Source organism: Homalodisca vitripennis, chromosome 4 (assembly GCF_021130785.1).
Source record: "Homalodisca vitripennis isolate AUS2020 chromosome 4, UT_GWSS_2.1, whole genome shotgun sequence".
Taxonomy (NCBI): Eukaryota; Metazoa; Arthropoda; class Insecta; order Hemiptera; family Cicadellidae; genus Homalodisca; species Homalodisca vitripennis.
In genome coordinates, this window is record NC_060210.1 from 46,522,944 (window position 1) to 46,549,924 (window position 26,981).

General features: G+C 33.0%; 1 protein-coding gene across 1 annotated transcript; it reads right to left on the reverse strand.

Moving 5' to 3' along the window:
* Window positions 1–1,436: 1,436 nt before the first annotated feature.
* Window positions 1,437–26,981, reverse strand: LOC124359280 (cytochrome P450 4C1-like). Its single transcript, XM_046811896.1, has 13 exons — window positions 25,740–26,981; window positions 24,143–24,321; window positions 16,503–16,615; window positions 14,241–14,331; window positions 13,431–13,616; window positions 10,374–10,446; window positions 10,068–10,194; window positions 9,699–9,771; window positions 6,837–6,946; window positions 6,409–6,477; window positions 4,662–4,830; window positions 2,964–3,146; window positions 1,437–1,796 (listed from the first exon to the last, which is right to left on the reverse strand). The coding sequence occupies exons 2-13, from the start codon at window positions 24,312–24,314 to the stop codon at window positions 1,639–1,641; spliced, it is 1,524 nt and encodes a 507-aa protein (XP_046667852.1). The 5' UTR covers window positions 24,315–24,321; window positions 25,740–26,981; the 3' UTR covers window positions 1,437–1,638.

Genomic DNA, 26,981 nt, shown 5'->3' on the forward strand with positions numbered 1-26,981 from the left:
TTTGGTGGTTTTAATTCGGCTACGGTAAACAAAGAATGAAAAACTAAACTGAGTGGAAAAATTATGTTAAAAGTTAGTACTAAAATTTAATCATCACACATGCAACTGTTGTGATACCTTCTTAGCTCACAGGAAACAGTCGAGTTTGTGTCATCTACCTCATTATATTAATATTGCTATGAATTATAAATTCAGCTGATTTTGATTTCTAGACATTTCTCTTAAAATGGCTAATTTTTCAATTGAGCTTTCATTCATTACTATAGAATATAAATAGTGTTAACTAAGAATAAAATTGTGATATTTTGAGACGGTTTTTGAGATCTGACTCTGTTCTACTATGGTGGGTGGTCTTGCATGATGGGCAAATGTGGTGCAGATATAAATTTCCCATATTCTCTTAAATAACACCATATTTCAAGACCTAAAATACACAGTACCAGACGCCGCAGTTTATAGAGCTGGCTTTAAAAACCGCTAATTGGTATTTTAACAAGTTCTACAACTGCTGAGAACAACCGATCAGGTCCTCCTGGGGAAATTCAACATCTTTGTCCAGACTATCAAAGATGGTGTAGCAATACCTTGCTATTGTAGGACACCCAAATAGCACATGTTCAGCATTTTCCTCTTGCTCGTCACACATTCTACAGAGCATATCCACCCACTGAACTCTCTGAAGATGTTCTGAAGAGATTTAGTTGACCAAGTCCCGTAGTTAGACCCACAACCCGGGAAGACACTGATCTACTTAAGGAGAGGTCAGACACCACCCTGGGGGAAAGCGAGTGTAAACCCATTATTCTCATTCTCAGACCCCGATACAGCTTCCACTTTCTCTCATGTAGTGTGAACCCACTTCGAGACAGCCCCAAAGAGTGAAAGAAAGTATATATATATATAATTCTTTTATTAATTTTTGTTTACATGTTATAGTTCTGTATTCATTTTTATTTAAAACTTCCTGAAGACGGGGGTATTAAATCCCCCGAAATATAGAAGTGAAAAATAGTTCTTTTCTTTTCTTCTATTCAACACAGTGATTAGTATATATATATATATATATATATATATATACTTTATATATATACTTTATATATACTTACTTTATATATATATACTTTCTTATCAGGGATATCAGCTACAGATGTTAAATAGAATCAGTCTCAGCAGTGACCCCTAAGGATGTCCCTAATGCAAATATCTGTAAATACTTTCCAGTCGACTTATGTTAACTATTATAAGCCTACTCATCTAAACTAGGTTCTAAAAATGATTTTAACATTTTATAAGCAAAGTAATATGAAAACATAACTGAGTTTTTGAAAATCAGGTTGGATGAATCGCCTCATAGAAACCTTAATGAAAAATTGTTTCCACACTATTTGGTATACAATACCAAAGTTTTTGTGGGAGCTAAAGGATAAAACAACCAATAATAGTCTCTTTTTATTTTATTCATGTAAAACATTTGCATTGTACACTAGTAATACCATAAAGACCTACAACAATTGCACAGCAAGTAATATACTACGGTCATCTCAATATTATAAAATTTTTTTAACCAAATGTAACTGAATTTAGGTGCAAAATGGAGCCATGTTCCTAATTATTCAAAGTACAGGTATAAGAAAATAATCAATGTTTCCGTGGAGTTAATTTAACAAGTAAGCCATTTACTGGTTTCAGGGTGAGTTCTTGAAGCATTACCACATTTTCTTCTACTGCTTCTATCTTGAAATTTCGCAAAATGGCAGAGAGAACGGTTTTCTCTTCCATCATAGCAAACTTTTGGCCTGTAAACCAGAAGAGAATGGTAATCATTAAAAACCAAATAGTTGTGCTAAAAATAAAGAATTTTGTAATCTAAACATGTAAAAAATAAAAAGGTTCAGAATCATAAAATATAATTAAGGTTTGCTAAAAGATCCTGTTTATTTCAACACATGTACAGGGTGTACATAAAGTCCTGCACGGGTATAATATTTTCTGAACGATAACAGATAAATAAACAAGATTTGGTACATCAATACTACACCTAAAAATCTACTTTTTGAAGGAACTATCAGTTTTCTGTAATATTATGGGGACGTCCCGCAAGGAGTTAGAAGGAAATCTTAAATGGAGCATAGGTCAATATGGACATCATTTTAAAGGGCTTATCTAGCAGAGTTTAATGCCGCAAACCTCACTCAAAAAGATTGATCCAGTACAAAATGGCGGCTGTTCAAAGAGCTGATCAGGTTTTCCCCGTTATCAATATATTAGGACCAAATTTGTAACCCTTGAGGATAACTAATGTCATAATTCACTTCTGTACAACTGACAAGCATAATGTAGTAGTTAGCTGCAGTATTCGTTTGGTTGCAGTTTTGCTTTACTGGGGTTATGGCTACTAATAAAATGTAACCAAGTAAAATCTTTGAACAGCCGCCATTTTGTACTGGATCAATCTTTTTGAGTGCGGTTTGCGGCATTAAACTCTGCTAGATAAGCCCTTTAAAATGATGTCCATATTGACCTATGCTCCTATTTAAGATTTCCTTCTGACTCCTTGCGGGATGTCCCCATGATATTATAGAAAACTGATAGTTCCTTCAAAAAGTAGATTTTTAGGTGTAGTATTGATATACCAAATCTTGTTTATTTATCTGTTATCGTTCAGAAAATATTATACCCGTGCAGGACTTTATGTACACCCTGTATAATAACATAGCTTAAGTTAACTACATCCGTAAAAGCAATAAATAACAATGGCCTTTTAAAATAATAAAACATAAAAAAGAAAGGCAGACTAGAAACACATGCAGAAGAAGAAAATAATATGCCATCATGGGTCCCTATAGTTATAATAGGTTTATAAATATGAAGCTCACTTGAGGAAAGCACAAAAATTGCACATTCTTCAACCTCTTTATAGGGCTAACAAGCAACATAACAAATAAATGTATACTATAACGTACCAATACAGTTACGTGGCCCAGCACTGAAGGGTATGTAAGCGAATGGATGTCTCTTCCTAGTCCTCTCTAGCAGAAAGTTGTCAGGATTGAAGACATAAGGGTCTGGAAACTGGGTGGGATCTCGATGTGTATGGAATATATCCAGTGTAACACCTGTACCAGCTGGGATAATGTAGCCATCACCTGGATCATTCCAGTAAAGTACATACATTAACTTGCTTTTTCAAGATGGGGCATATAAACTATACTGGTGCTGACTTAAAATTATAAAAACTTTATAGTCAATGTCTTTTTAAGAAGGAGAAATAAGAAAATCAAAACCACAGAGAAGTTTTACAACTAGTTAGTCTGGTTTGTAAGTAATTCTATACAAAGCATAGAGAAAAATCCACTGTTCTTAACATAATTTTTACATTTTGTATAAGAGATTTATAGAGAGTAAGGTTATGTTTTTCAACATTCAGATATACTTTGTTCCACAAATTTATTTAGAGTAAGTCTTCCTGTTACTTTTATCTAGTTGTAACAACTGCACCTTTTACAATAAACCATAAATGGACACACAACATAGACCATATAAAGTGGCAAGAATATTAAATATTTGTTTGTCTGTGAATGTAATTAATATGGGATACTAATGTTAGGTATATAAGCATGTATATTAATTATGTAGTAAAAAAAGAAATATTTCATGTATTACTCCAAATAAAATAAAAAAATTATTGTTTTATATGTTTCATTTGATAAGTATAATATACCAGATTAAATTGATTATACTTGATACACTAATACGATTATCCAATCAGTACTACTATGAACAGTAGCCAGAGTTTTGTCAGAATCTCAAGGATCTACAAAGGAAAACCAGAAAGGATCCAAAAGGTATTAAGATTACAGCCAAGTGAAATTGAACCATTGCTTAAATGATAAATCAAATAACCCAGTGATAAGTAATATAAAATATGTAATGATCAGAGGCAAAAAAGTCAGGCACATATCTAGTAAAGAAGAGGTAGTGAAAATGTATTATTAGATTTTATAAATTTTAATATTTCCCTGCAACAGTTTTTAACTTATATATTACTGAAAAGAATTGGGAAAAAATCACTAGGATCAACAATAATGTTCTGGATAAGGTATAGGCACATTTTCTCGAAGCAACACCCGAATTTCAATGAATGCAGGTTGGCTTTATAAAGAGAATTAATTAGTTAGCAATTAATTAGTTAGTAGTTTTGCCTGATTACATTAAGAATATAACTTCTGACAATGCTGACATTTCAAATTTTAATGTTTGAAAATATTTTGGCATTTTTATTTTTTTATTAGAAAAAGTATAACACTTTTTTTAATAATTAAAATATTCAAATAGCATAGAAAACCCAAATAGTGTTTAGATGTGTATTCATAATACCTATAAAATGAGATATCTGATGTTTCTAAGACAAAAAATAAGAGCATAGTATTAAGGATAAAACTCAAGTTTGCTTCTCTAAAGGAACTCTTAATTGGTGCTCGAATTCTCTTTTAATCAATAGAAGTGCAGAAAATAACTTTTCTGGAGTGGATCAAGAATGGGGTTTTCCATTCTCGGATCCTAAAAGAGAGATTCCCTGTAATTACGAAATGAGGTAAGGAAAAAAACTGAATAGGATGTTATTACAATGAAAATGTACTATATTACTTTCATTTACATACCTAGGGGCAGATCTTCTTCGATTTTCCTGGCAATGAATGGTACACTAGGATACAATCTTAGAGCCTCTTTTATCACTCTCTCCAAATATTTCATGGCAACTAGATCCTCAAAATATGGGCTGCGTTGAGATGTAGAGAATATCTCCTCAAGTTCTACCACAACTCTTTCCTTGAATTAGATTATTATATGACTTAGATAAAATTTCTCTGTTAATTCTTAAAAATATCTTCTAGGAATACAACTGAATATTAACTTTCACATCAACAAAAGACATGTTGGTTTTTAGAAGACAGTTAATTTATTGCACATTACTATATTTAATGATTAGTATGTAGAGACATTACACGTGAAAATTTTTATAGTGAAAAATCATGCTACAAGTCTTATGCTGCCTCATAATAAGTAGCTGTTTAATGCTTTATATTTAGAAGAGATAGATTTATAATTCATTCATTAAGAAGATAAATTAATGAATATAAATCTTTTAACTGAACGTTACAATAAGCGGAAAGTTAGAGTCAAGTGGAAGCAGAGCCATTACACACTTTGGTCAACTGTTATTGTTTGGCCAATAGGAATTATTCAATTCTTAGGTTAAAGTTTATTTTTAGAAATGGAACAATAATAAAAATAACAGGATTCTTTGTGGACATTACTCAGCGATGCATGATATCAGTAATATTATGTTTCAATATCTGCAATCTGAACTCTGTCTTGAGTGAATAACTAAACTAAAACAAAATTACATTTTAGGTTAAAATAAACAATTCATACTAAAACGTTGTTACATACATTAGAAATTACAACAAACATGTTGAGTATCAACTAATTTCACATTGCACAAAAATTAATAAAACACACTAATAATTATTAAAAAAAACTATATGCAAGCAATAGAAAATCACTGACAACTGGTGATAAATGATGATTTAAAAATATTTGCTCATGAATGCTCTTCCACTGGTAATCGTATGAAGCTGATTTAAAACAACATTAAATTAATGGACCAACTGCTATGGCAACTGTCAGCTGAAATTGGGCCACATTGTCAATTCAAAAAAGCAAAATAAAAAACAATCCTAAAGAATTACACGTAATAGAGATTTCTAATAATTCAATAAAAAGTGACAGTATGTTTTTGAGGGGTTCATCTCAAATGAATCAATAAAAAAAGGCTCATCACTGTTCCTTGATTTTCCACCATCTTGTTTCTGCCATTATGATCGCTACTATTATTCATCATTGGACAGTTGTCAGTGGTTGGTTATAACATGCATACCTGTTGTGACCTGTATTGTTTAGTTTAGTTTTTATTAATCAATCATAATTTACTTTATTAAGTGTGTCAAAGTGCATTATTTAGAAATACTGTAGAAGAAATGGGTACACAATGTGTTTGTTATTATTCCTGTCGTATGCATGTCACAACGCTTTAGTATGATTTGTGTATTTTAAACTAGATTGTACATATTGTGTTAGGTTAGTAAGCTACCCAAGGGAAGATACGATTGCAGATCCCGAAACGTAGTGTTACTGATTCCTTGTATCATGCAATGGTAACAAATTGTTTCCTAGCATTAATGGTTTATTGTCTAAGTATAATAACATAGTTTGTGTGTGTTTTTTGGATACACAACAAAATCCACAATTTTGTACTTTTTTAAGGTATTGGTAAGAGTAAAATATTCAGTTAGCATAAAAAACTGCCTCTGCCTATAAATATAATATAGAACAATGGCGACTTACCTGTATATGTGGATGAGTCCCTAGAAGATACAAAGCCCATGTGATGGCCATTGCAGTTGTGTCATGACCCTGGTAAACACGGAGGCATTAAAATTATTTAGATTAGACAGTAAATAATAAACGCAAGTAATAAAATAAAACATTTAAAAATAATACATTCAAAAAATAATACCACAGTATGTTTTGATTTATTTTTCAAAATGTTTAAATACTTTCACTGCTAGAACAAAGTTTTTTCGTAAATAAAAATAATTTTTTATACTTGTCATGCAATTATAAATCTTGCCTTGTTCAATAATTTTGATGGTATATTTTTATATTTTGGTGTATTTTTAAACTTACTATCTACTTAATACTCCATTTGAGTATGCATTCTTGGTTTAAATTTAATTATTGTTGATGGTGAATTCAAGTGTATTTATGTTTACCTCAAACATGAAAGTATCCACTTCTTCCCTGATCTCCAGATCCGTCAGTGGGTGAGGAGAGTCACATGTGTCCAACAACAGATCCAGAAGAGCCAATCTCCTTCTCGCTCCTAGGATAATCGAGATATTCTGACAGCAAATAGTTCCATACCATGTTTGGTACAAGTTACTTATAAGTATTTGTACCTTACTTATTGAATTATTGTCAATATTATTTAAAAAAAAGAAACATGCCAGTACCATTACAAAATACAAAAATACAAATCCAAGGCATGATACCATAACTGTGGTGTACCAGCCAATGATAAGTACTTACTTTGTCTGTTTATGGATCAAATTTTACCCAGCCTCCACAACCTAAAAATGTTCCTGTGTGGCTGTTTTAATGTTTTTTTTTTCTTAAAACCAAAGTGCTAATCAAATAATAGAATGGAAGTTTTGTTCTTAAGCAAAGCATATTCTTATATTCTTCAGACATATACTACACAATGTTGAACTTTGAAAAAAATTGACTTTATCTGCAATAATAGTTGATTTGACTAAGGGATATAACTGTATATGCCATAAGTTACTAATAAAAAAAAACCTATAGCTTATAGATGCAATGAACTGTTTGAACATCAGTTCAAACATCATAATTAAAGGATGGGAAACAAATGGTTGTCCAGCACACACGTAAGTCTGATTTAGAAAATAATGTAATTGGTGTGCCACATGGATCTGTTTTTGGACCTTTTCTATTTGTAATTGATTTTGCATTTAATATGCCATGTTCATAAGTATTGTATGCAGATGATACTTTATAAATTAAAAGCCTAGATTAACTTATCCAAGATGAAAATGCATTGTGTGCACTAAAAAGAGCGTTAGAATGTTTGAAATCAACTTTTTACTCCTAAATGATAGACAAAATGAAAAAATATTTTTTTTAAATCAGGCTACACATAAAAGATGTTGGGGATATACCTTTATAGTGGATTAAGCCGGAGCTTTTAAATTGAACAGTTATGTAAACATGTATCTAGAGTAATTTATCTTTCATGCAAACTAAGAAAATCTGTTACAATTATGCTTGTTCCAGCTTATTTTTATTTTTTCTCTTTCATCTTAATTATGGAATAACTTTTTTAAGGCAACCTAAATAGCACAAAAACGGTTTTTTTCAATGCAAAAAGGGCTTTGCGAAACTATTACGAATGTTCATGAAAGAGATACATATTTGCCTCTTTTCAGAGAAATCAGAAACTCTTTATTACAATATCCTTGAGAAATATATAGCGTCAATTTACAATCATTTCATGTCTGTTTATGATAAAATATAGTTACCATTCCACATGTATATATTGTTAAAGTATCACTATTTAACTTTACAAGCAGACAAGATATTCATAATTATCAAACTAGGAAAAAATATATGATTTGACATTTTCTAGGTCAAATTAATGTAAAAGCAGTAAAATTTACATGGGAATTAAACTTTTTAATAAGTTACCTGAGAAGCTTGGTCTGCACTTTTACATGGATTTAAATTAGTAATGAAAACTTGTTGAACGTATTAGAAGTATTTTCTTCTGTACATAAATATTTAGCTATGATAGTAGTGATATATGTTTTTTTATTACATTGTTTTTTTACTTACTTTATTCATAATATGTTCATGTTATATTGTTATTTTATTGACACATGTTAAATTTGTTTTTAACTATTGTTACTATTACAGACTTGTTGCAGACTAATATTTCCTATAATGCAATATAATATTGACTTCTGAAGAAATTTCGTCCACAGTTAACCGACGATCACATTTAATAAGCTCTCAAATGGCACGAATATTGTCATCTGTAAGTCTTGTCCTTGGGGTCGAACTTAATTTTCGTTTTCAATCCGTTCTCGTCCAGCCCTAAATTCTCTTGTCCATGTAAACAGACAATTTTGAGACAGTATACTGCCCCTAATCTGCACCCACAAATGAGTTACAATTTTAGATGGTTTAACACCTTCATTGATTAAAAACTTTATGATAATCTGTTACGCAACAGTCAAAGGGACTTCTAGCTCAGTCATGGCTTTACTGGCGGCAATGCGAATCTGAACACTAACCAGAATGGTTCCCCACTCCTCATAAACCAAACATCTACTCCACATAGCATTATCTAGTTAGGACCTGTATTATAAGAGCAACAGCAAAATCATCATTTATATTTGATTTACCCTCGTAAAATTACTTTTTATACTGGTGTTTTGACTTGCATAGAAAACCTTTGTATTCTATTGTGTGGATACATTATTATAATTTCTAATTATTCTTATTCTGTACATTACAATATTTCACCATTTTCAATCTCATGCTTTTCTTTTCCTTATGCTGATAAGATTATTATATTTGCATGTCTGACATTTAGTTATGAGTTTTTCAAGATAAAAAATATGAAAGGTAAACAATCTTTCAATTTGGTATTTTTAACCTTTTTGCAAACCTCCATAAAAACTAGTGTGGCTAATGATTATTTTCTTAGCCAAAATTCATCTACTCATGTTAGGAAACTATTGGTTTCATTCTTATACAATAAACATTGGCACCCATTATCTGGACTATTACAGATGGATTAATGAACAACCACTATGGACTAAGTACATAGGTTAATACACCCACTCACATTTTGAGGAAAAGCTAAAAATTAGCATTTAGTTCTTAGTCCTGAAACCTTCTCTAGAGAGAACTACAAGAGTAACATATTTTCCAAAGAAAACGTCTGTACAAAAGAAATATTATGTATATTGTTTAGGTACAAAAATTGCCAAAATTAGTAGTTTTAATATTGCTGATAACGGAAATCATAAAACTTTTTCAAAGTTACACACCAGTTGATGTATCTTCTGAATTTTCTTCTGCTGAAGGCTTTTTATTAGTATGGAGCTTTCTTTTTTGAATTACCTGAAACAAAGTTGCAAAAAATTAAGAGGCAAGAGTATTTGGTGATAGCTAAAAGGGATAACTAATGATTTATAGTTTTAATTGTTTAAAATTCAGATGTAAACATGAACTAGTATAGTTTAAAATTAATAAAATGAAAATAAAATTTCAGAAGGTATTTTGGTTCAAGCAAAGAAACAATTTAATGATGAGGCTTATCATTAAATTGTAGACTAAATAAGCGAGAGGACTTTATAGTAAGGTAAGTTTAAGTATATAAATAAACTATTAACTTAATATCTTAACTTGAAACATACGTTTTCAGTAAAACCATGTAGGATTTGAAGACATTTTGCATATTGCTTTCCGTATTGAGTCCTGTAGAAAACAAGGTCCGAGTACAACCAAGGTCGAAACTCTCGGTACATTGTTATTTCACTGAGTCTAGAGACAAACACAATAAATATTTAACAACAATAAACAAGCACAGTAACATTTACTCTTAGTAACTTCCTTAGAATATTTAATATTTCCTAAATAATTCCACAGAACCGTAGTTGTGAGATTGTCAATTTTTTACTAATCAAAATAATTAAACTAAACTGTTATGAAAAAAAACATACTCAAGGACTGCAGAAACATATTGTTCATGTTCTTTATCTTCTTGGATATTCATACAAGTCCCCATTGCAGTTTCTGAAATGATAATATAACTGTAGTAACAGTTTATAGAATAATTTACAGTATATTTGATATACACTATTTGCCTGTTGTAGTAAATTAGTTACTCATACACTGCCTTTTGATCATGGTGGGAGATCAGATTCAATAATTAAATTAATTAATATATTAATTTAATTTGTTTATTTAATGACAGTGTAAGAATAATGGTTAGATGCTTTTATGCGATTTTTGTCAACTTGGACAAAAAAGAAAAGGTTGGGGTAAGAAGTTGAACAATATAACTATCAATGTAACATTATGCCTCAGTAGTTGAACAATATTAGGTTCTTTTCTCCTAACCAAATTAGTGAAGGCCCAATTGATAAGCTACGCTAATAGTCTGCGAATTAAAGCTCTAAGTGTTTGAGATTTATTGTAGTTCTTATAGCATTAAAATCAAAGTGACCACCACTACAGTTGGCTTTGAAGATAACAGCTAGTAACCGATAGAGTGGTTTCTTATAGCTACATATTGTTGCGAGAATGTTGTTGAATAGAAAACAGTATATGGACACAAACATAATTGTCTGTAGTCTGCAGCATTCCCTACTGGACACATTCAATCGCACAGTCCTTACACACCTTCTGACTGCATACAAGACACACTGGTTTTGAGCACCTTGTGCACTTGTAGGCAGTTTTCCTCTCTTTTACTGATGGACAAGATGCACAAGTCTTTCTCTTCTCCATTTTGTCATCAGGAACTTGTGGTCTTACTGCTGCCTCGTTGTTCCCCAGAATCTTCTGAATGGTGTCTCATATTAGGGATCCGCAGTCTTCTTTCAAAATGAGGCTTGATAAAATTCTCTCCCAAAACCTTGGTAAAATTGAATCTTGTAATCACTAGACTACCAGAATAGCTGAGGAAATCAGGGTCAACTAAAATCAGAGTTTATTTGTTTGTACACCACTACTCGTGCGTGGATCCATTTTTTACACTCTAAACTAATTACAAGAAACAAATTAGGTACAGTAAGATAAAAATATATACGTCTGTTGTGGCGTATAATGAACCACCGGTCAGTAAGACCGTCACAAACTCGGGCGCTAACCGAACTATCCGGTATGAGAGACTGGCACGTTTTTAAAAATAGACGAAGTTCACACGTGCTTCATGCGTCAACTGAATGGAATCCGGTCCGATATGTGGAGGGATAGGTAGGGGGAAGGTACCATGGAGGGGAGCGATCAGTACTTCATAACATTGTCAATATAGCAAATCAAAATTTACCCCAGGTCTCACAGACTGGTGGTTTGGGCAGAGTGATAATAATTATTGACAATATCAGTCTTAAATAGTCAATTAATGGTAGTCTTAAATAGTCAATTAAGTTAACAGTGAATAATGACAGAATAAATTAGTGACAGTTAGTGAATGTTGTGAACAAGTAGTTTATTTAAAGCCAGTCTAGTTTTACGTAGATATATTTAGATTTATTTGTAAGATTAATAAATATTTACTGGATTAAATATTCGCTAAGTGTTTCATTTATACAAACCCGTGACAATATGAAGAAATGCTATGGGTATATATTATACATAGGAATAGGATCAAAAGGTTGATAAATAGAAAAAGTGGGCGAATGTAATCATTCTTTCTATACTACTTTTGTATCTGATACTTTTTCACTATTAGATATTTATTTGAATTTTAAAAGGTAAAAGTTCTGTTTATATATCAGGATGAAATTTATCTTGGATATGTATCAGGAGCAAGAGACAAACAGGATGCTATTTCCAAACATAGATTACCAACTGATTTTTATACACATATTCTATTAAGATTTGCAGATTAAACAGCACAGTACAGACTACATGTAACCATAAGACAAATAATTGAATATTATGACTGATTCGAAAAAAATAGTAACTATAGTAATATTAGCAGTCGCCCGTGGCTTCACACACAATTTTCTGTTGAAAAACAGGACACTATATTCACGTATTCTTTTTCTATCACATTCTAAACATTCCTGAGATAATTGATAGTCATTCCTTCGTGAACCTCTTGGGCGCATTATGAAGTTATGTACCATATTTCTTTCGTGGATTTTGCTAGGTGTTGATAAGTTTTTCAGTACAATTAATTTATATGGATGAATCTCGATAAAATAATAAGGTTATAAACAATCAAATTCGGTCTGTTAAAATTAATTTTCTGTCAAAGATATTTCCAGTATTATTGTGGAGTTTACCTTGTGCTGCGATCAAGAAAATGTATCAACGAAAACCAATTTCGATCATAAAGCGTCTTATTTTGGCTCTTTTCATTTACCTTCGATCTAACCAAATTCAATTACCTTATGTGCAAACATTCACAGCTGTGTACAATGAGGTGGTTTTTATAACAGGGAATAAAATTATTTTCATTGCATTAGATAGTTTATTGATCATTGGTGCAATATAAATTTAAAATTAGGCAATAACTTCTTCTATGAAATCTGCATTACACTACTGATCAAGCACTTTACAATAAAAATTTTCTAAATTTTAAATGTAAACAAATATTTCTGCCTCTTTGATGAACTTCAGCTGAAAGTATTAATAGCTATTAAGTATCAGTTCACGTTGTATTACGTGTTGTAGCGCAGTCTGTCGGATCGAAGGTCAAACATTCCAAAATCAACAATTTATACATAAAACATTAATTAAATAAACAACTTAATTTGGATAGAGATGTAAATCTAAACCATTCTCGAATCCTCTTCAACACACAAACAAAATGTTGACAAAATCGGTCCAGTCGTTTAGGAGGAGTTCAGTGACATACACATGTACACAATAAATATATATATACACAAGATACAGATAAGGACTAAGAATATTTCTCAAACAATGTATAGTTTGCTAAAAAATTAAAATTTCATAACAAATTTATCAAATAAAATTTTGCAATTTTAACCAAATGTAATAGTTAAACTAGCTTAAAAGCGAGAAATATATATAATAAAACTAACCACAAATAATGTCCAATGTACATTTTGAAATAATGGGCATAAGGTCAATTGTAGTGCCCACAGGTAATTTTGTCATGGTATTTATCAAACTCTTAGATTTCTCTACAAAAACTTGAAAGAAATCTTCTAAAATGTTGAAGTGGAAAGCTGGAGTGATCAGTTTACGATGAAGTTGCCATTTCTTTCCTAAAAACAAAACAATAATTATACTGATAGTAATAACAATAAATGAGCACAGTTCCAAATGTTATTTTAAGACCTAATTGGTTGAATGGGCATTTTCCAGTCTGTAAGAGGCCTTCGAGTAACAATTTGTAACATCTACAGGACGTAGAATGTAGCTGTAAAACGTATAACTAATACTATAGAAGACCTTTTATGAAAGCAACCTATTAAGTGAACAGTGGGGAGAGGGAGGGAGGGAGGGAGAGAGGGAGAGAGAGATTTTTTGTAAAAAAATAAATTACAGAATCACATAGTTTATCCCAATAACACATACTCTCTGTTGTCTTTGTTATACTTCACAACATGCATTCACATATTAAATTAAGTAATCTATAAATTCAAAATTACTTCACAATCATTTTTATGTCGGTCTGAATTGTGAGAGATTATACATACATGCCGCTATTAACTAAGTTCTCTATGGATTCTAATAATCATTGCACAAATTACAGGGCAGTTTATAAATTACATAGCATTATTGTAAAATCTAGGTATTATGATATTATACAAGTTCTATTTCATGTATTATTACTGTGGTGAACAAGTAATAATTTGAACGTTAGATTTAAATCATTACATACAAACCTGTGCTAGTTAGCAAGCCAGTACCCAGCCAAGGTTTTAATCCATCATATGCAGTGCTCTTCTTTATGTGCTTTGTGCTTGTTAGTATCACCTGAAACATTGATTATTTAAATGACTTCATCACATATAAACCCAGTGGTGTAACTAGGATGTGTATTTTTTAGAGGAAGGAAGATGAATCTGATTGAAGAGCACACCATCCCGGATGTTATGGAATAAATCTGAATAAATATAAATAAACTAGATAGGCCTATTTCACAGTAAAACATTCAACTGGTGTATTTCAAACAAGTTGGATTGCTATTATACATATAATTTAAACATTTGTTAGGGCTTTCCAGGGTAGGAATAATTCTATCTCTCTCAACCCCCTTAGTTATATCACTGTAAACAAACCTATGCTGTTTATCAAGCCAGTGCCCAACCAAGGGTTCATTCTGTCAAATGCAGAACCCTTCTTCATGTTTGCATTTAGTATTAAATTTACATATGACATTCAACAAAACAATAGTGTACCATTTTTAGACATATTTGTAATTAGAAAAGAAACTAAATTTGAATTTGATACCTAAAGGAAACCAACTCATACAAATAGATTTATCATTAATCCATCTGTACAAAAAGAGCAACTTTAATGATTTACATACTTCTAATACACCTCTCTCAACTGAAAACTACAATAACTGACTAAAATACATAAAAAGTACTTCTATCTTCAATGGTTACACCACACAGCTTATTGAAAACATAACATAATAAAACATTGTATATATTATGTGTGTGTGTGCTATTAATCTAATAACAAGAATGATTAATCTCTCTGATTTATATTAAAATGAATGATAAAATTTGAAATGTATCATTGTTTTTTATCATGAACAACAATAACATTGTTTATTAAAAAGTCTAAATAAACAACTGATATTGAGTTGATAATTTATTTCTAATATACGTCAGGAATGGCGTAGGAATTTCATGTTTGGACTCCATTTTCATAAAATAAACGCAGGAATTAAAAAATTACAATTATATTGACCTAAAATTAAAAATTTAAAAATTAGCTGTTATACTGACCACAGCCTAGTATGTGCATCATCAAATAAATGTGACACACTATAAATGAAAACTTAACACAACTACCAGTTGCTAATTACATAAATTAACACCTGAAAGGCAACAGAAAATTAATGTAAAATTCCATAAAGAAACTTGAAAGGAACAAAATAACACTAAAATACATTGCTAATTTAAAACATAACTTAAAGATGAGTACAAATAAATTCAACAGCCTGAATATAATACATTTTGGAACATAGAAAAGTAGGTGGACAACAACATCATAAATGACTTCTTTTCTGCCATGGTAGAAGCTGTATGCTTTAAAAATAATCTGAAAAAAAATCTTTCATTGACTGGTTTTCTGTCAGACATTCAGGACAGTATGAGGCAACAAATACTTCTTGTATATTAATACTAATGCCATCAAACTAGCTAGTCATGCCCTACTAAAGTCTCACACTAGAAATAACAGAATTAGGCTGGTTGCCTTTAAACATTGTATCTCTAGAGATCTTGGAGATCAAAGAAAGACATAGAAAAGAGCTGGTGTAACAGCCACTTTTACCAAAAACTTAAGTATGATAAACTAAACAATTGTTTGATAATCCAGCTTCAAGTAAAATTAAAATATTATGATAAACATGTAGAGGAGGAATGTAAAACTTGTACATTAATTTATTCAAGGAGTCTTTTATAAAATTGATGAGCATAAATTAAACATTTTTATCGTACTTGTTCTTATATTGTGACTCTACAATTAATTTAGTCTTAATTTTAAAATCGCTTGTATATCAATTGTTTAATACACTGACTGTGGTGGGCACATCCCTTGACTACTTCAACTGTCCTAAAGTCGCTACATGAATCGTGTCACAGTGAGGGTGTTAAACTATCTAGTTTATCAATTGCTCTAAAAGCTCTAAAATATTAGAATAAAAACAATGTCTAACCAATTTGTAAACAATTTATTAATATTATTTAACTGTGTCTTAGCATGTACTGTTTCAATTGAGAGCCCAAAATAGATACAGATCTAATAATGCTGGACTGATAAGATGACTACATGCCATTTGGTCTACCACTGAGTTTGATGTGGGTAAATTTGGACTAAAAAAGTGATCAGGATGAGACATAGTTAGTGGACTATTAACTGCTGATAATAATATTAAACTAATTAATATGCATTAGTTATAATCAAAATACCTCTAAATATTCAGGTTTTGTAATAAAAAGATCAGGATCCATACACACAGGATTCCAGACACGAACAACTGGGCCATATTCTTTAAATCTTTTATCAAACACAGTTGCCATTTCTGAAAATAATTAAAAAGATAATTAATCATATTATAATGTAAATAACTAGTTCATATGCAACAATACCAATTTCTTATATATGCTAAAAATTCCCCTGCATTATAAAACACACACACCAAAAGGTGTTTAAGGCGCATTTTGAATGCCTTTGTCGTTAGGGAATTTTTTATTGAATTTGGCAGTCTGTTAATAAAATCCACCAAAAACCCACTGTTCAGTGTCTCGCATTTTGTAGTAGTTCTCTACCTCGTGTCTCATGCATATGTATGTCACGGCCTCTGGTTAAGGCATACTTATACATACAAAACAAAGTGGTTTCCAAAATGTACAGACACGAGAGAGTTAACAGCTGTAATTCCCTGAAAGCTTGCCTTGCACGACTCTCTGAATTTTACTTTAGTGATTATTCAAATAGCTTTTTTTTGGAGTTTGAATGCTCTCTGAAACTGAGAGTTGGCACATGCTCCCCACAGGACCACTCCATAGGACAAATGGGGGTAAATTAAGCCATAATACGCCGTTATCAGAACCTGACTTGGGCAGTATTTTGCTAAGGATCTCAAAACATAAATGCCTGAGGAAATTTTAGCGCAAACATGATTGATGTGCTCATTCCAAGTCAACTCTCGATCAAGGTGTATTCCTAGGAATTTTGAAGACAGGACTTCTTCCAGTGTGGAGTTAGCTAACAAGATGGCAGGTCCACAATCTATTGGTTTTGACGATTGATTTGATATTTGGACAACTTGGGATCATGACTTGGAAATGAGCTACACCATTTAAGGGGCACACTTCTAACACCATGGGATCCAAGTCTGTCGAGCAGTATGCTATTGTCAACGCAGTTGAATGCTTTAGATAAGTCTAAGAACACACTCATTGTGTGGTTCCGACATTTTATTCCCTCTACAATCATATCAACAAGACTCAAACTGCGTTTGTCGTCGATTTGCTCTTTCTGAATCCAAATTTTTCATTTGAGAGCTGACTGTATTTGTGCAAAAAGTGAAGCATTCTTATCAGAAAAAGCTTTTCAAAAATGTTGCTCAATACTGGTAAAATTGAGACAGGTCGATAGTTACTGATTGAAAATTGGTTGTTTTTTTTGAAAATTGGAACAACTTTTGCAATTTTCAGGAGGGAGGGGAAAACTCCCGTTTGGAATGAAGAATTTATCAATTGAGTTGAGGGTCTCACCAAATGCTTGCAGCACTGTTTGATGAGCCATGTGGACATTAGATTAAGATCGTTTGATTTTCTGGCTGGGAGTTGCTGTATAATTCGGTGAAGCTCATCCTCAATGAAAGGCATCAACAACATTGAGGCTGCTGGACTCTGTCTTTGTGAGGGACTTATTTGCAGTTCAGATGGCCGAGGACCTTGCCCAACAGTAACGGATACGAAAAACTCGTTAAACTGATTAGCAACCTCAGTTTTTGTTTTATTGTTAATGATGTCCCAAGTTTGAAAAAAAAATATTTTTAGAAGAAAAAACAGGTTTGGAGACATTGTATGCTTACGCAGCTTTGATCACGCTCCTGTAAATTTTTGTATATTTTTTGAAGAATTAAAAAAATTTTTATTACAAGTACGTTTGTTACTTTCGGGGAAAAATTTCACTTTCTCTCGTGTAACCTAAATACCTTTTGTGATCCATTTGTTCTTTTATGTTTGTTCGCAAATATTAATAGTTTTTGTGGGGCAGCATGTGTTAATGTGGAAATTTAGGACTTCATTGAACTGCTGCTCTACGGATTGAGAAGAGTGAAGAAAATTTCACTTTTCTGTTGACAGGGAAGTATTGAGGTGAGCTATGTTTTCTGGCCTTGTGTCTTTTACTGTTTGATTAGGTTTGGGCTCCCTTTCAAGCTTCATTCCACTGACGATAGCTTCTTGCCCGTAGTGGTGAGATATAGCTTTGTTTACCACAAACACCACTGCACTTGGATGATTGGTGATGATGTTGTCAATAGCCGATTGAGTTGTAGCCATCACTCTCATCAGAGTTTTGACTAGCAACTCCAGGTCGAATGACCTAAGAAAATCAACTAATCAAACTGTGGAATGGTGTGTGTTGTCCAATGTGTCAATGTTGAAATCCCTCATCACGACATATTTCTGACGTAGATCAGTCAGGTGTGTCATTAATTGTTCGAATTTTGTAAAAGAAATTTATTTGTTTCCACTGAGAGACCTATATATTCTGATCACTACTAATTTTGATTTTATCTGTTTGAATTTTGATTCCGACTGTTTAAAAATCATTAGATAAATACTACAAAACATTCAGAAACACGTGTATTTTGGCCATGATATGTGAGTTTTGTTTGTGTAGCTTAAAAATGATTTGACAATATTTCTAAAAAATAAAAATAAATAATGAAATTTATATAATAATTTTTTATCTACAATCCTGATGATGGCATTTTTGTGCTAAAACATGTAAATTTTATCTGCGTCACCCAGGACAGACATCTGACAGAAGGAAAGAACATATCAGTTAGGAGCTAATAATATATTCATGATGAGATATTTGCCTTTACAAAATTGTTTAGTGACATTATTGATCCTGAATGAAACAGTAGAAAATATAGCTCCCTTTTAATGCTTTACTACTCTAAAGCTTTTAATTCTATGGCTCACAGTATGCTGATTGCAAAGATGCATTATTATGCAATTGGTAGTGATGTTACTTCCTGGATAGGATTGTACCTTGGAGACAGGCTGTAGATTACCACACTTAAGAGTGAGGCATCCACGCCCCTTGCAAAGCTGTGTGGCATTTGTCAGTGCAGTTACCTGGGGGCAGTTCTTTATATGCTCTACACAGCCAACTTCCCTAACTCTGTGCAAAACTGTACACCTAATTTTTATGCAGATGATTCACAGTTTCACTTTTCGTATGAACCAAGCCACATGACAGAAGCTTTTGGTCAGATTAACGATGACCTGAAGAACACAGCATAGTGGTCAGAAATTAATGGACTAAAACACAGCTCAGACAAGTGCACATCCTTAAAAAAGAGTGAGGTGAGTGTCTCACTTGAAGGCAGGGTTGGGTCTGGCTGTCTCAGATAACGCTAAGACTCTCAGCGTCGTGATCAACCATGGACTCACCTTCACTGAACATTATCACATATGCCTCCCAGTTTGCTTTAGGGAGACTGAGAGAACTGTATACGTTTGCTTCCAGAGACCACTAAACTTCATTTAGTTCAGTCACTGATATTTTCAGTATTACTTTATTTTTATCAGCAATTCTAGGGAGGACATGAATCATATCCAGAGGCTCCAAAACTCAGTCATTCACTTTATTTTTTGCTTGAGAAGGTTCGGCCATGTATCTCCATACCGGGAAACAGTTAATATGCTGCCCATAGATGTTGTATACAGGATGTTAACTTGCTACATGAAACATAGTGTTTTGACAATCTACAAGGGCTGTCCGCAGGGCGGCGTCCTCTCTCCTCTTCTGTGGAACCTGGTTGTGGATGACCTGCTAAATTCTTTGAATAGCAGCGGTGTCTTTGCACAAGGGTACGCAGATGATATTGTGATTCTTGTGAGTGGCAAGTTCAACACAACAATCACGGAACTGACCAATGCTGCTCTGAACATGGTGGGAGACTGGTGTGATAAGGTTGGCCTCACCGTCAACCCCACCAAGGCTGCCGTGGTTGCCTTTATCAGGAGGCGACAGGTGGAGGGCATTGGTCCCTTTCTATTTAAAGGCTCACCCGTTGAGCTAAAGCCTGAGGTCAAGTACCTAGGCGTGATCCTAGATAGGGTTCTAAACTGGGGACCTCATCTAGAAAGGGTCATTGCCAGGGGTAAGTGGTCTCTAATGCAATGCAGACGTGTGATAGGTGGGCCCTGGGGACTGAAGCCGAGGCTCTTGTACTGGCTTTATGTTTCCGTGGTCAGACCTTCACTAATGTACGGAGCTGTCGTATGGTGGCCAAAAACGGAAGCCAAGACGGTGGTAGCACGTCTGGCGGGTATCCAAAGGATGGCCTGCCTCGCTATCACAGGGGCTTTTCCTAGTGCGCCAGGTGCGGCTCTGGACTGTTGTCTTAATCTCGCCCCCCTGGACATTGTCATTCGAGCTATGGCCAGGAAGAGTGCCTACTGTCTTCAGCAGACGGGACTCTGGTCGGGCTGCAGCGGTGGGCACTCCAGAATTGGCACTCTGATACAGGAGGATGTTTTGCACATGATCTCTGATCAGATGCCACAAAAGTTTTCCTATGACAAACCCTTTAGGATTATTTTACCCTCAAGGGATGATTGGTCAGAGGGGAAGAAACCTCTTCCACCAGCGGAGCTCGAATGGTACACAGACCGCTCCAAAACAAAAAGCGGCACAGGCGCTGGAATTCTGGGAGTGAGACCATGTAGGGAGCTGGTGGTTCCTATGGGTCCGTATCCGACAGTCTTTCAAGCGGAGGTCGCAGCCGTTATGGAATGTGCTCGTGAGAATCTTCGTCTGCGATATAGGGGCAAGACGATTAACATTTTCACGGACAGTCAGGCAGCGCTGATGGCGCTGGATTCTTGCGCAATCAAATCCAAACTGGTTTGGGATTGCTATCAGACCGTTTCCTCCCTTGCCAGAATCAACAATGTAACCGTTTGTTGGGTTCCTGGTCATGAGGGGATTCCTGGGAACGAAAGAGCTGATGCCCTGGCCAACCAGGGCTCAGCAACAATTATGACGGGCCCTCAACCGTTCTGCGGTGTTCCAAGGTGTGAATCCTCTAGGGTTGTCTCGAAATGGATTCGCGCGGAGCATGGGAGAAGGTGGAGGTTGCATCCGGGTTTGAGAGTGAGTAGAATGGTATTACAGTCACCTTCCTCCAAGGTGGCTTCGGACCTTCTCTCATTAAACAGATCAATGTCTTCTAAGGTGATTGGTCTCATTACGGGGCATGGTCACCTGAAGAAGCATCTACACAGAGTTGGCATCCTTCAGGAGGATCCGCTCTGTGGAAGGTGTAATGAGCAGGAGGAGACTGCTGAGCACCTGCTCTTTGATTGCCCTGCAATAGCAAGAGAGCGGTATGCCATCTTTGGTAGCTTGAACAGGGGTGGTGAGTTTTCCCAGGAGGACCTGATAGGTTGTTTTCGGCGGTTTGTTGAACTGCTGAAGTTGTAGACTGGTAGGCCTCATGGTGTTTCCGGGGTGCGCAAAAGGCCCTTGAGGCTTAAGTGCATGGCAGTAGGCCGCCCCAATGAAAAAAAAAAAAAAAAAATGGTAAGCTTGGAATTGGGGAGGAAGAGTTTTTCATACTTTGGTTCCTAACTTTACAATGACATCAAAACATTGTCATACAGTACCTTTAAAGTTAATGTTAAATAATTAAATTCCCAATTATGTTAAAATATATACTGATCAGAATTTATGACAACAGCTGTTCTGAAAAAAATGTATATATCTTTAAGACTCTTTTATTCTTTGTACTTTTATCATATTTGCTTTCATAACGGAGATATGTGAGCTCAAAATGGGGAGATTCCTTATGAAGTTTAACATCAAGAAAACAATGTTTTAAATAGGCATTTTAAAAATATTTTAACTGTAAATCTAAAATCTTAAATTTGTAAATTTTTCCTCATTATTATTTCCTATTCAGAACAAACAAAGAAGCTCACACGAATAAATATCCTTTCTTATGTACACAATTATAAATATCTTCAAAGAAAGTTTGCTGTAAGGCATATAGTTTAAAAGATAACAATGGTGGCCTACTAAAAAAAAGACACCATGTATATAATACAGTTTATGATAATCATACTTTTATAGTCTAAATATCTACCCCAATGCATAACCTACTTTACAAATGATTGTAGTGTTAAAATTATATTAAGTATCGTCTAACAAAGTGGTAGGTTTAAGCCACACCACATGTCACATAAAAGACCACTGAAGTGCTACAGCTTATTTCATCCAGCTTACAAACAGACAGACATCACATAGACAAGAAATGTTTACAAAGTTTGACAGATAAAAGAGAAATTGTGCCAGTCTACTGAATGATACACTTCAATGACCCTCAACCAAAATCCATGAAGGACATGCTCATTGTTTTTATGTGGAATTTAAAATTTTACATCTGCAGATGAAATCTTTCTCAAAATGTCTCACAACATGACACATTAACATTTTTATTCATTAGTAGCTGAACCGGCCACGCTTCGCTTTGGCTTGGTTGACGGTTGTGAGAACACGTTACTTAGTTTCACGGTCAAGTGAAGATCAGGAAAAGTTAAAACGTTTTATGTACGAGCAGGGCGTTTTGCAACGCACCAAAGTTTGCCCTCCGTAGAATTTGATATTTTACTGATAAGTACTATCTCGAGGGATGTTTTTCAAGAAAATGTATCAAAGAAACCCAATTTCGATCATAAAGTGTCTTCTTTCGGCTCTTTTCATTTACCTTCCATGTAACCAAATTCGATTACCTTATGTGCAAACATTCACGGATTTTTACAATGAGGTTGTTTTCATAATAGCGTTTAATAGTATTTTCATTGCATTAGATAGTTTATTGATCATTGGTGCAATCTGAATTTAAAATTAGGCAATGACGTCTTCTATGCAACCTGCATTACACTACTGATCAAGCACTTTACAATAAAAATTTTCTAAATTTTAAATGTAAACAAATGTTTTTGCCTCTTTGGTGAACTTCAACTGAAAGTATTAACAGCTGTTAAGTATCAGTTCGCTTTGTATTATGTGTCGTAGCGCAGTCTGTCGGATCCAATATAAAACACTCTAACATCAACAACGATTTATAATTAAAAAATTAATTAAATAAACTATTTGAATTGGACCAAATTTACTCTAGTATGTATGCCTATGTTACTTCCAGGAACATGTAGAATCACTGTACAAAGTATCACGATGTTTCGTGCATTGGTTCCAGAGTTATAACGGAACATACAAACAAACATTCGCATTTATATATATATAGAAGATGGGTTTCATAGCAGCGTTTAAAAAATAAAAATCTACATACCCAGTCACATGTTAAAATGTCATATGATTTGTTAAAAAATGTATGTATACAGTGATTTTCCCATGCCATCATGATTACTTATAAGACCAATCCGAAAATGTTTGCAAAGACTTATCCAAATCTCATGGAATGACAAGAACCATCATTGAACTCAGTGTTGCCTATACAGAAATCTTCATGCGCAATTTCAAGTCCAATATCACGTGGACACACAGACAGAAATGAAATTTTTCAGTCCCTGGAGTTTTGTTAACACTCAGCCAATAATTTAATATGTTGCATGTATTTTGTACTTAATTTTTTTATAATGCAGCAGTTAATTTGAATCTTACCTTAATTGAAACAGTGTAATGAGATTGCCAAAAACAAGCTATTGATGCATCAAAGAAATTTCTTTAAAAATCCAGTTACCATCTACCTACATACTACAATTAGAATGGCATTTTGAAAATGTATTAAATCACAACAGCTATTATAAAATATAACATCAAATCAAATACTCACGTTCCCTAGGGACCATATAATCTGTTATAGAACCAATCAAAGGCAGTGGTTCAGGACCAGGAAATTTATTTAGGAGATTTTTGAACTTCACTGAAGAACGAAATATTTTCAGTATGTAACTCGCAGTGATCATGAGTAGTAAAGCAGACAAGATCTGGGTAAGCCACTCCATTTGGTTTCTGTAACATTTCATGTACCGAATGATTACAATATAAAAATTATGAAACTTAAGTACACAACTAACTCTATTAGTGCTAAGTCTGGTTTTTGATGAATTTAACTTAGTGTAACCAGGCCTGACAAACAGCCTGTCTTTAAAATTATCAGCAGTCACCATATATAATTGAAACTCAAACTTATTTTTTAAATAGCAAAACTTTTATGGCTTTTTTTATATAAAGAACAGAATTAAGACAGATACAATTCTTAAATTTATAATATTAACACGTCATCAAAACAACAAAAAAAATATTTAAAAAATGATCACAGTAATAATAAACAATAACAGCAAGTGGCAAGATTTAGTATGACTGCATTTTTGAAGCCTTTGCTTAATGATTGTTTTAAAATGTAGCCTATTTTAATAATAAGTGGTTTTTTACTATAGTGTGTAATCTATGTTATAATTCATGAAAAAAGGACCTATTATAGTTTTAGGATAAAACTATTTGGCTAATATAAGATTTCAAAATAAAAGGTGTCATAACTTTACTCCATTTAGACATATTTAGATATATTATATTAGATAAAACTTGTAGCATAGGTGCTAAATTTATTACAGCCCTCAGCCTTATCTCTCTGTATTTGTTATTGAATACAAACAAAGCAAAAATAAAATCATTCCTGCAATAATTAAAAAAAACAATGCTGATTAAATACTTTATTAAAGTTCACCAACTAATTAGAGAACTTATAACAATTCCAAAAATTTATTTGTTCCATTTCCTCATGGTTATCCATAAGACCAACGTAGAAATATTCTTCAATTTTAAGGCAAATTCCATGCAATGACATGTATCATCACTGAATTCAGTGTTGTTCATTTAAAAATGAAGCTTCACGTACAATTTTGAATCCATAGGTCAGTTTGCTTTTGAAATATTGTGCGGACAGACCAACAGATGGACAGAAATGAAATTTTTTCCAGCCCCTGGTTTGAGAGGTTTCACTAAGGCTCAGTTAGTAAACATAAATAATTGATTGATTTTGTAGTTTAAGGTTTAATAAAATTACATTACGGTATATTTTGTATAGCTTGTATGAGAAAGAACTAGCCTGATACATTCTCACATTGTTAAAAACTGGATTTCAAGCAAGAATTAAACTAGTAAAAAATACATTTCAAAAGCTAATAAAAGCAATAAAATAGTTACTGAAATAACGTTTTCATGAATAATTCAATCAAACAAGAATTATCAAGCTACAACTTAGCTTTATGAACTAAACAATGAATTTCTTAGATTTAAAAACACTAATTTTTTATTTATTTACACAAGTATTAATTAAGAATGTCATCAGACCAGTGGTCTGTTGAGAAACTGTTATTTGAGGACTAAATAATGATTTCATGAAGTATTTTGAAGAAATTCATACATACCAATATAGATTCAAGAAAGCATACAGCAAAGATCCCTGTTGACATTCCTGTCACAACTGAACTGAACAGTGAAGTGGAGTTGTTATTGAACTTGTTGACCTTGAAGAGACATTTGGTTTTCTACAATAATGCATTTTGTTCAACTTCTAATGCACATTTTAAACTATTTTAAAGTTTTATTACACTTACCAACTGAACATATTATTTGGCTAAAATACATTTATCAAAAACTATTTGATAGTAAATTGTAATTCTGCATTCTTTCAATGTTTACTTGCATCTTATGTATAAAATACTTTGATAACAAATCTTTCTTTCAGTTTGACAAATTAACAGTGAGTGGCTCATCATATAATGAAAAAAATAAATTCTCTTGTGTCTACTGAAAAAAGTGTTATTCATACAACTTTTAATAAAATTAAAAAAAAACACAGAAGACGTTGCATGTTAAGCCCATAGCATCTTCTAATAAAGTTATTCACAGATGTTCCTGCAGTCTTTTTCTAATACACAGGAAAAGTGTTTCTAGGTTTGGAGTTTGCTGTAATTTGTTTACAACTTCATATACCCACTATCATGATAATGTTGCCTTAAACAAAACTTGGCTATGATAGAGGAAATCACAATTTTTAAGTATAAAATTACAATTATACCACAATTTATAGTTGTTCTTGTGCCTATAGTAAGAATTAACAATATTTCACAAAGAGGATATGCCAAAAATATGTTTATTTGAGTTTGATGTCAAAACCTATTCAAAAAGCGCAAACATATTTTGACTCATTGCTGAGAACCTTTTTTGAAATTGTATTACCAAAACAAAGTAATACAGATTAAAAAGATGTGACTTATTTTTAATTGCCTCTAATTTGGAATTTGGGTTTATCAGCGGGGTCAACACAGTTATGTCATGTAATGATAAGTCAACAGTTCTGTTCTGGTAGTAAGCTAAGTCAAATACATGGCATGAGGTGAATAAAGATACTAAAGGTTTGCAGCAGAAGACAGACACACAGAAACAAAAGAATTCTTTCTTGTAGTGCTATTGTAGCAAGCTACTAGCTCAAGTATAAGTATCAATAGATGAGAGCTCATTCTTGTCATTTTAATTTGACTTATTATATCTCCATTAGTTTCTTCACTAACCTCCAATCTGTAGTTTATCTCCCCTAATAAAAAAGGGCCTTAATTTGTTGGATAGGCATTATGAAATTAAAAAAAAAAAAACACACACAATAATGC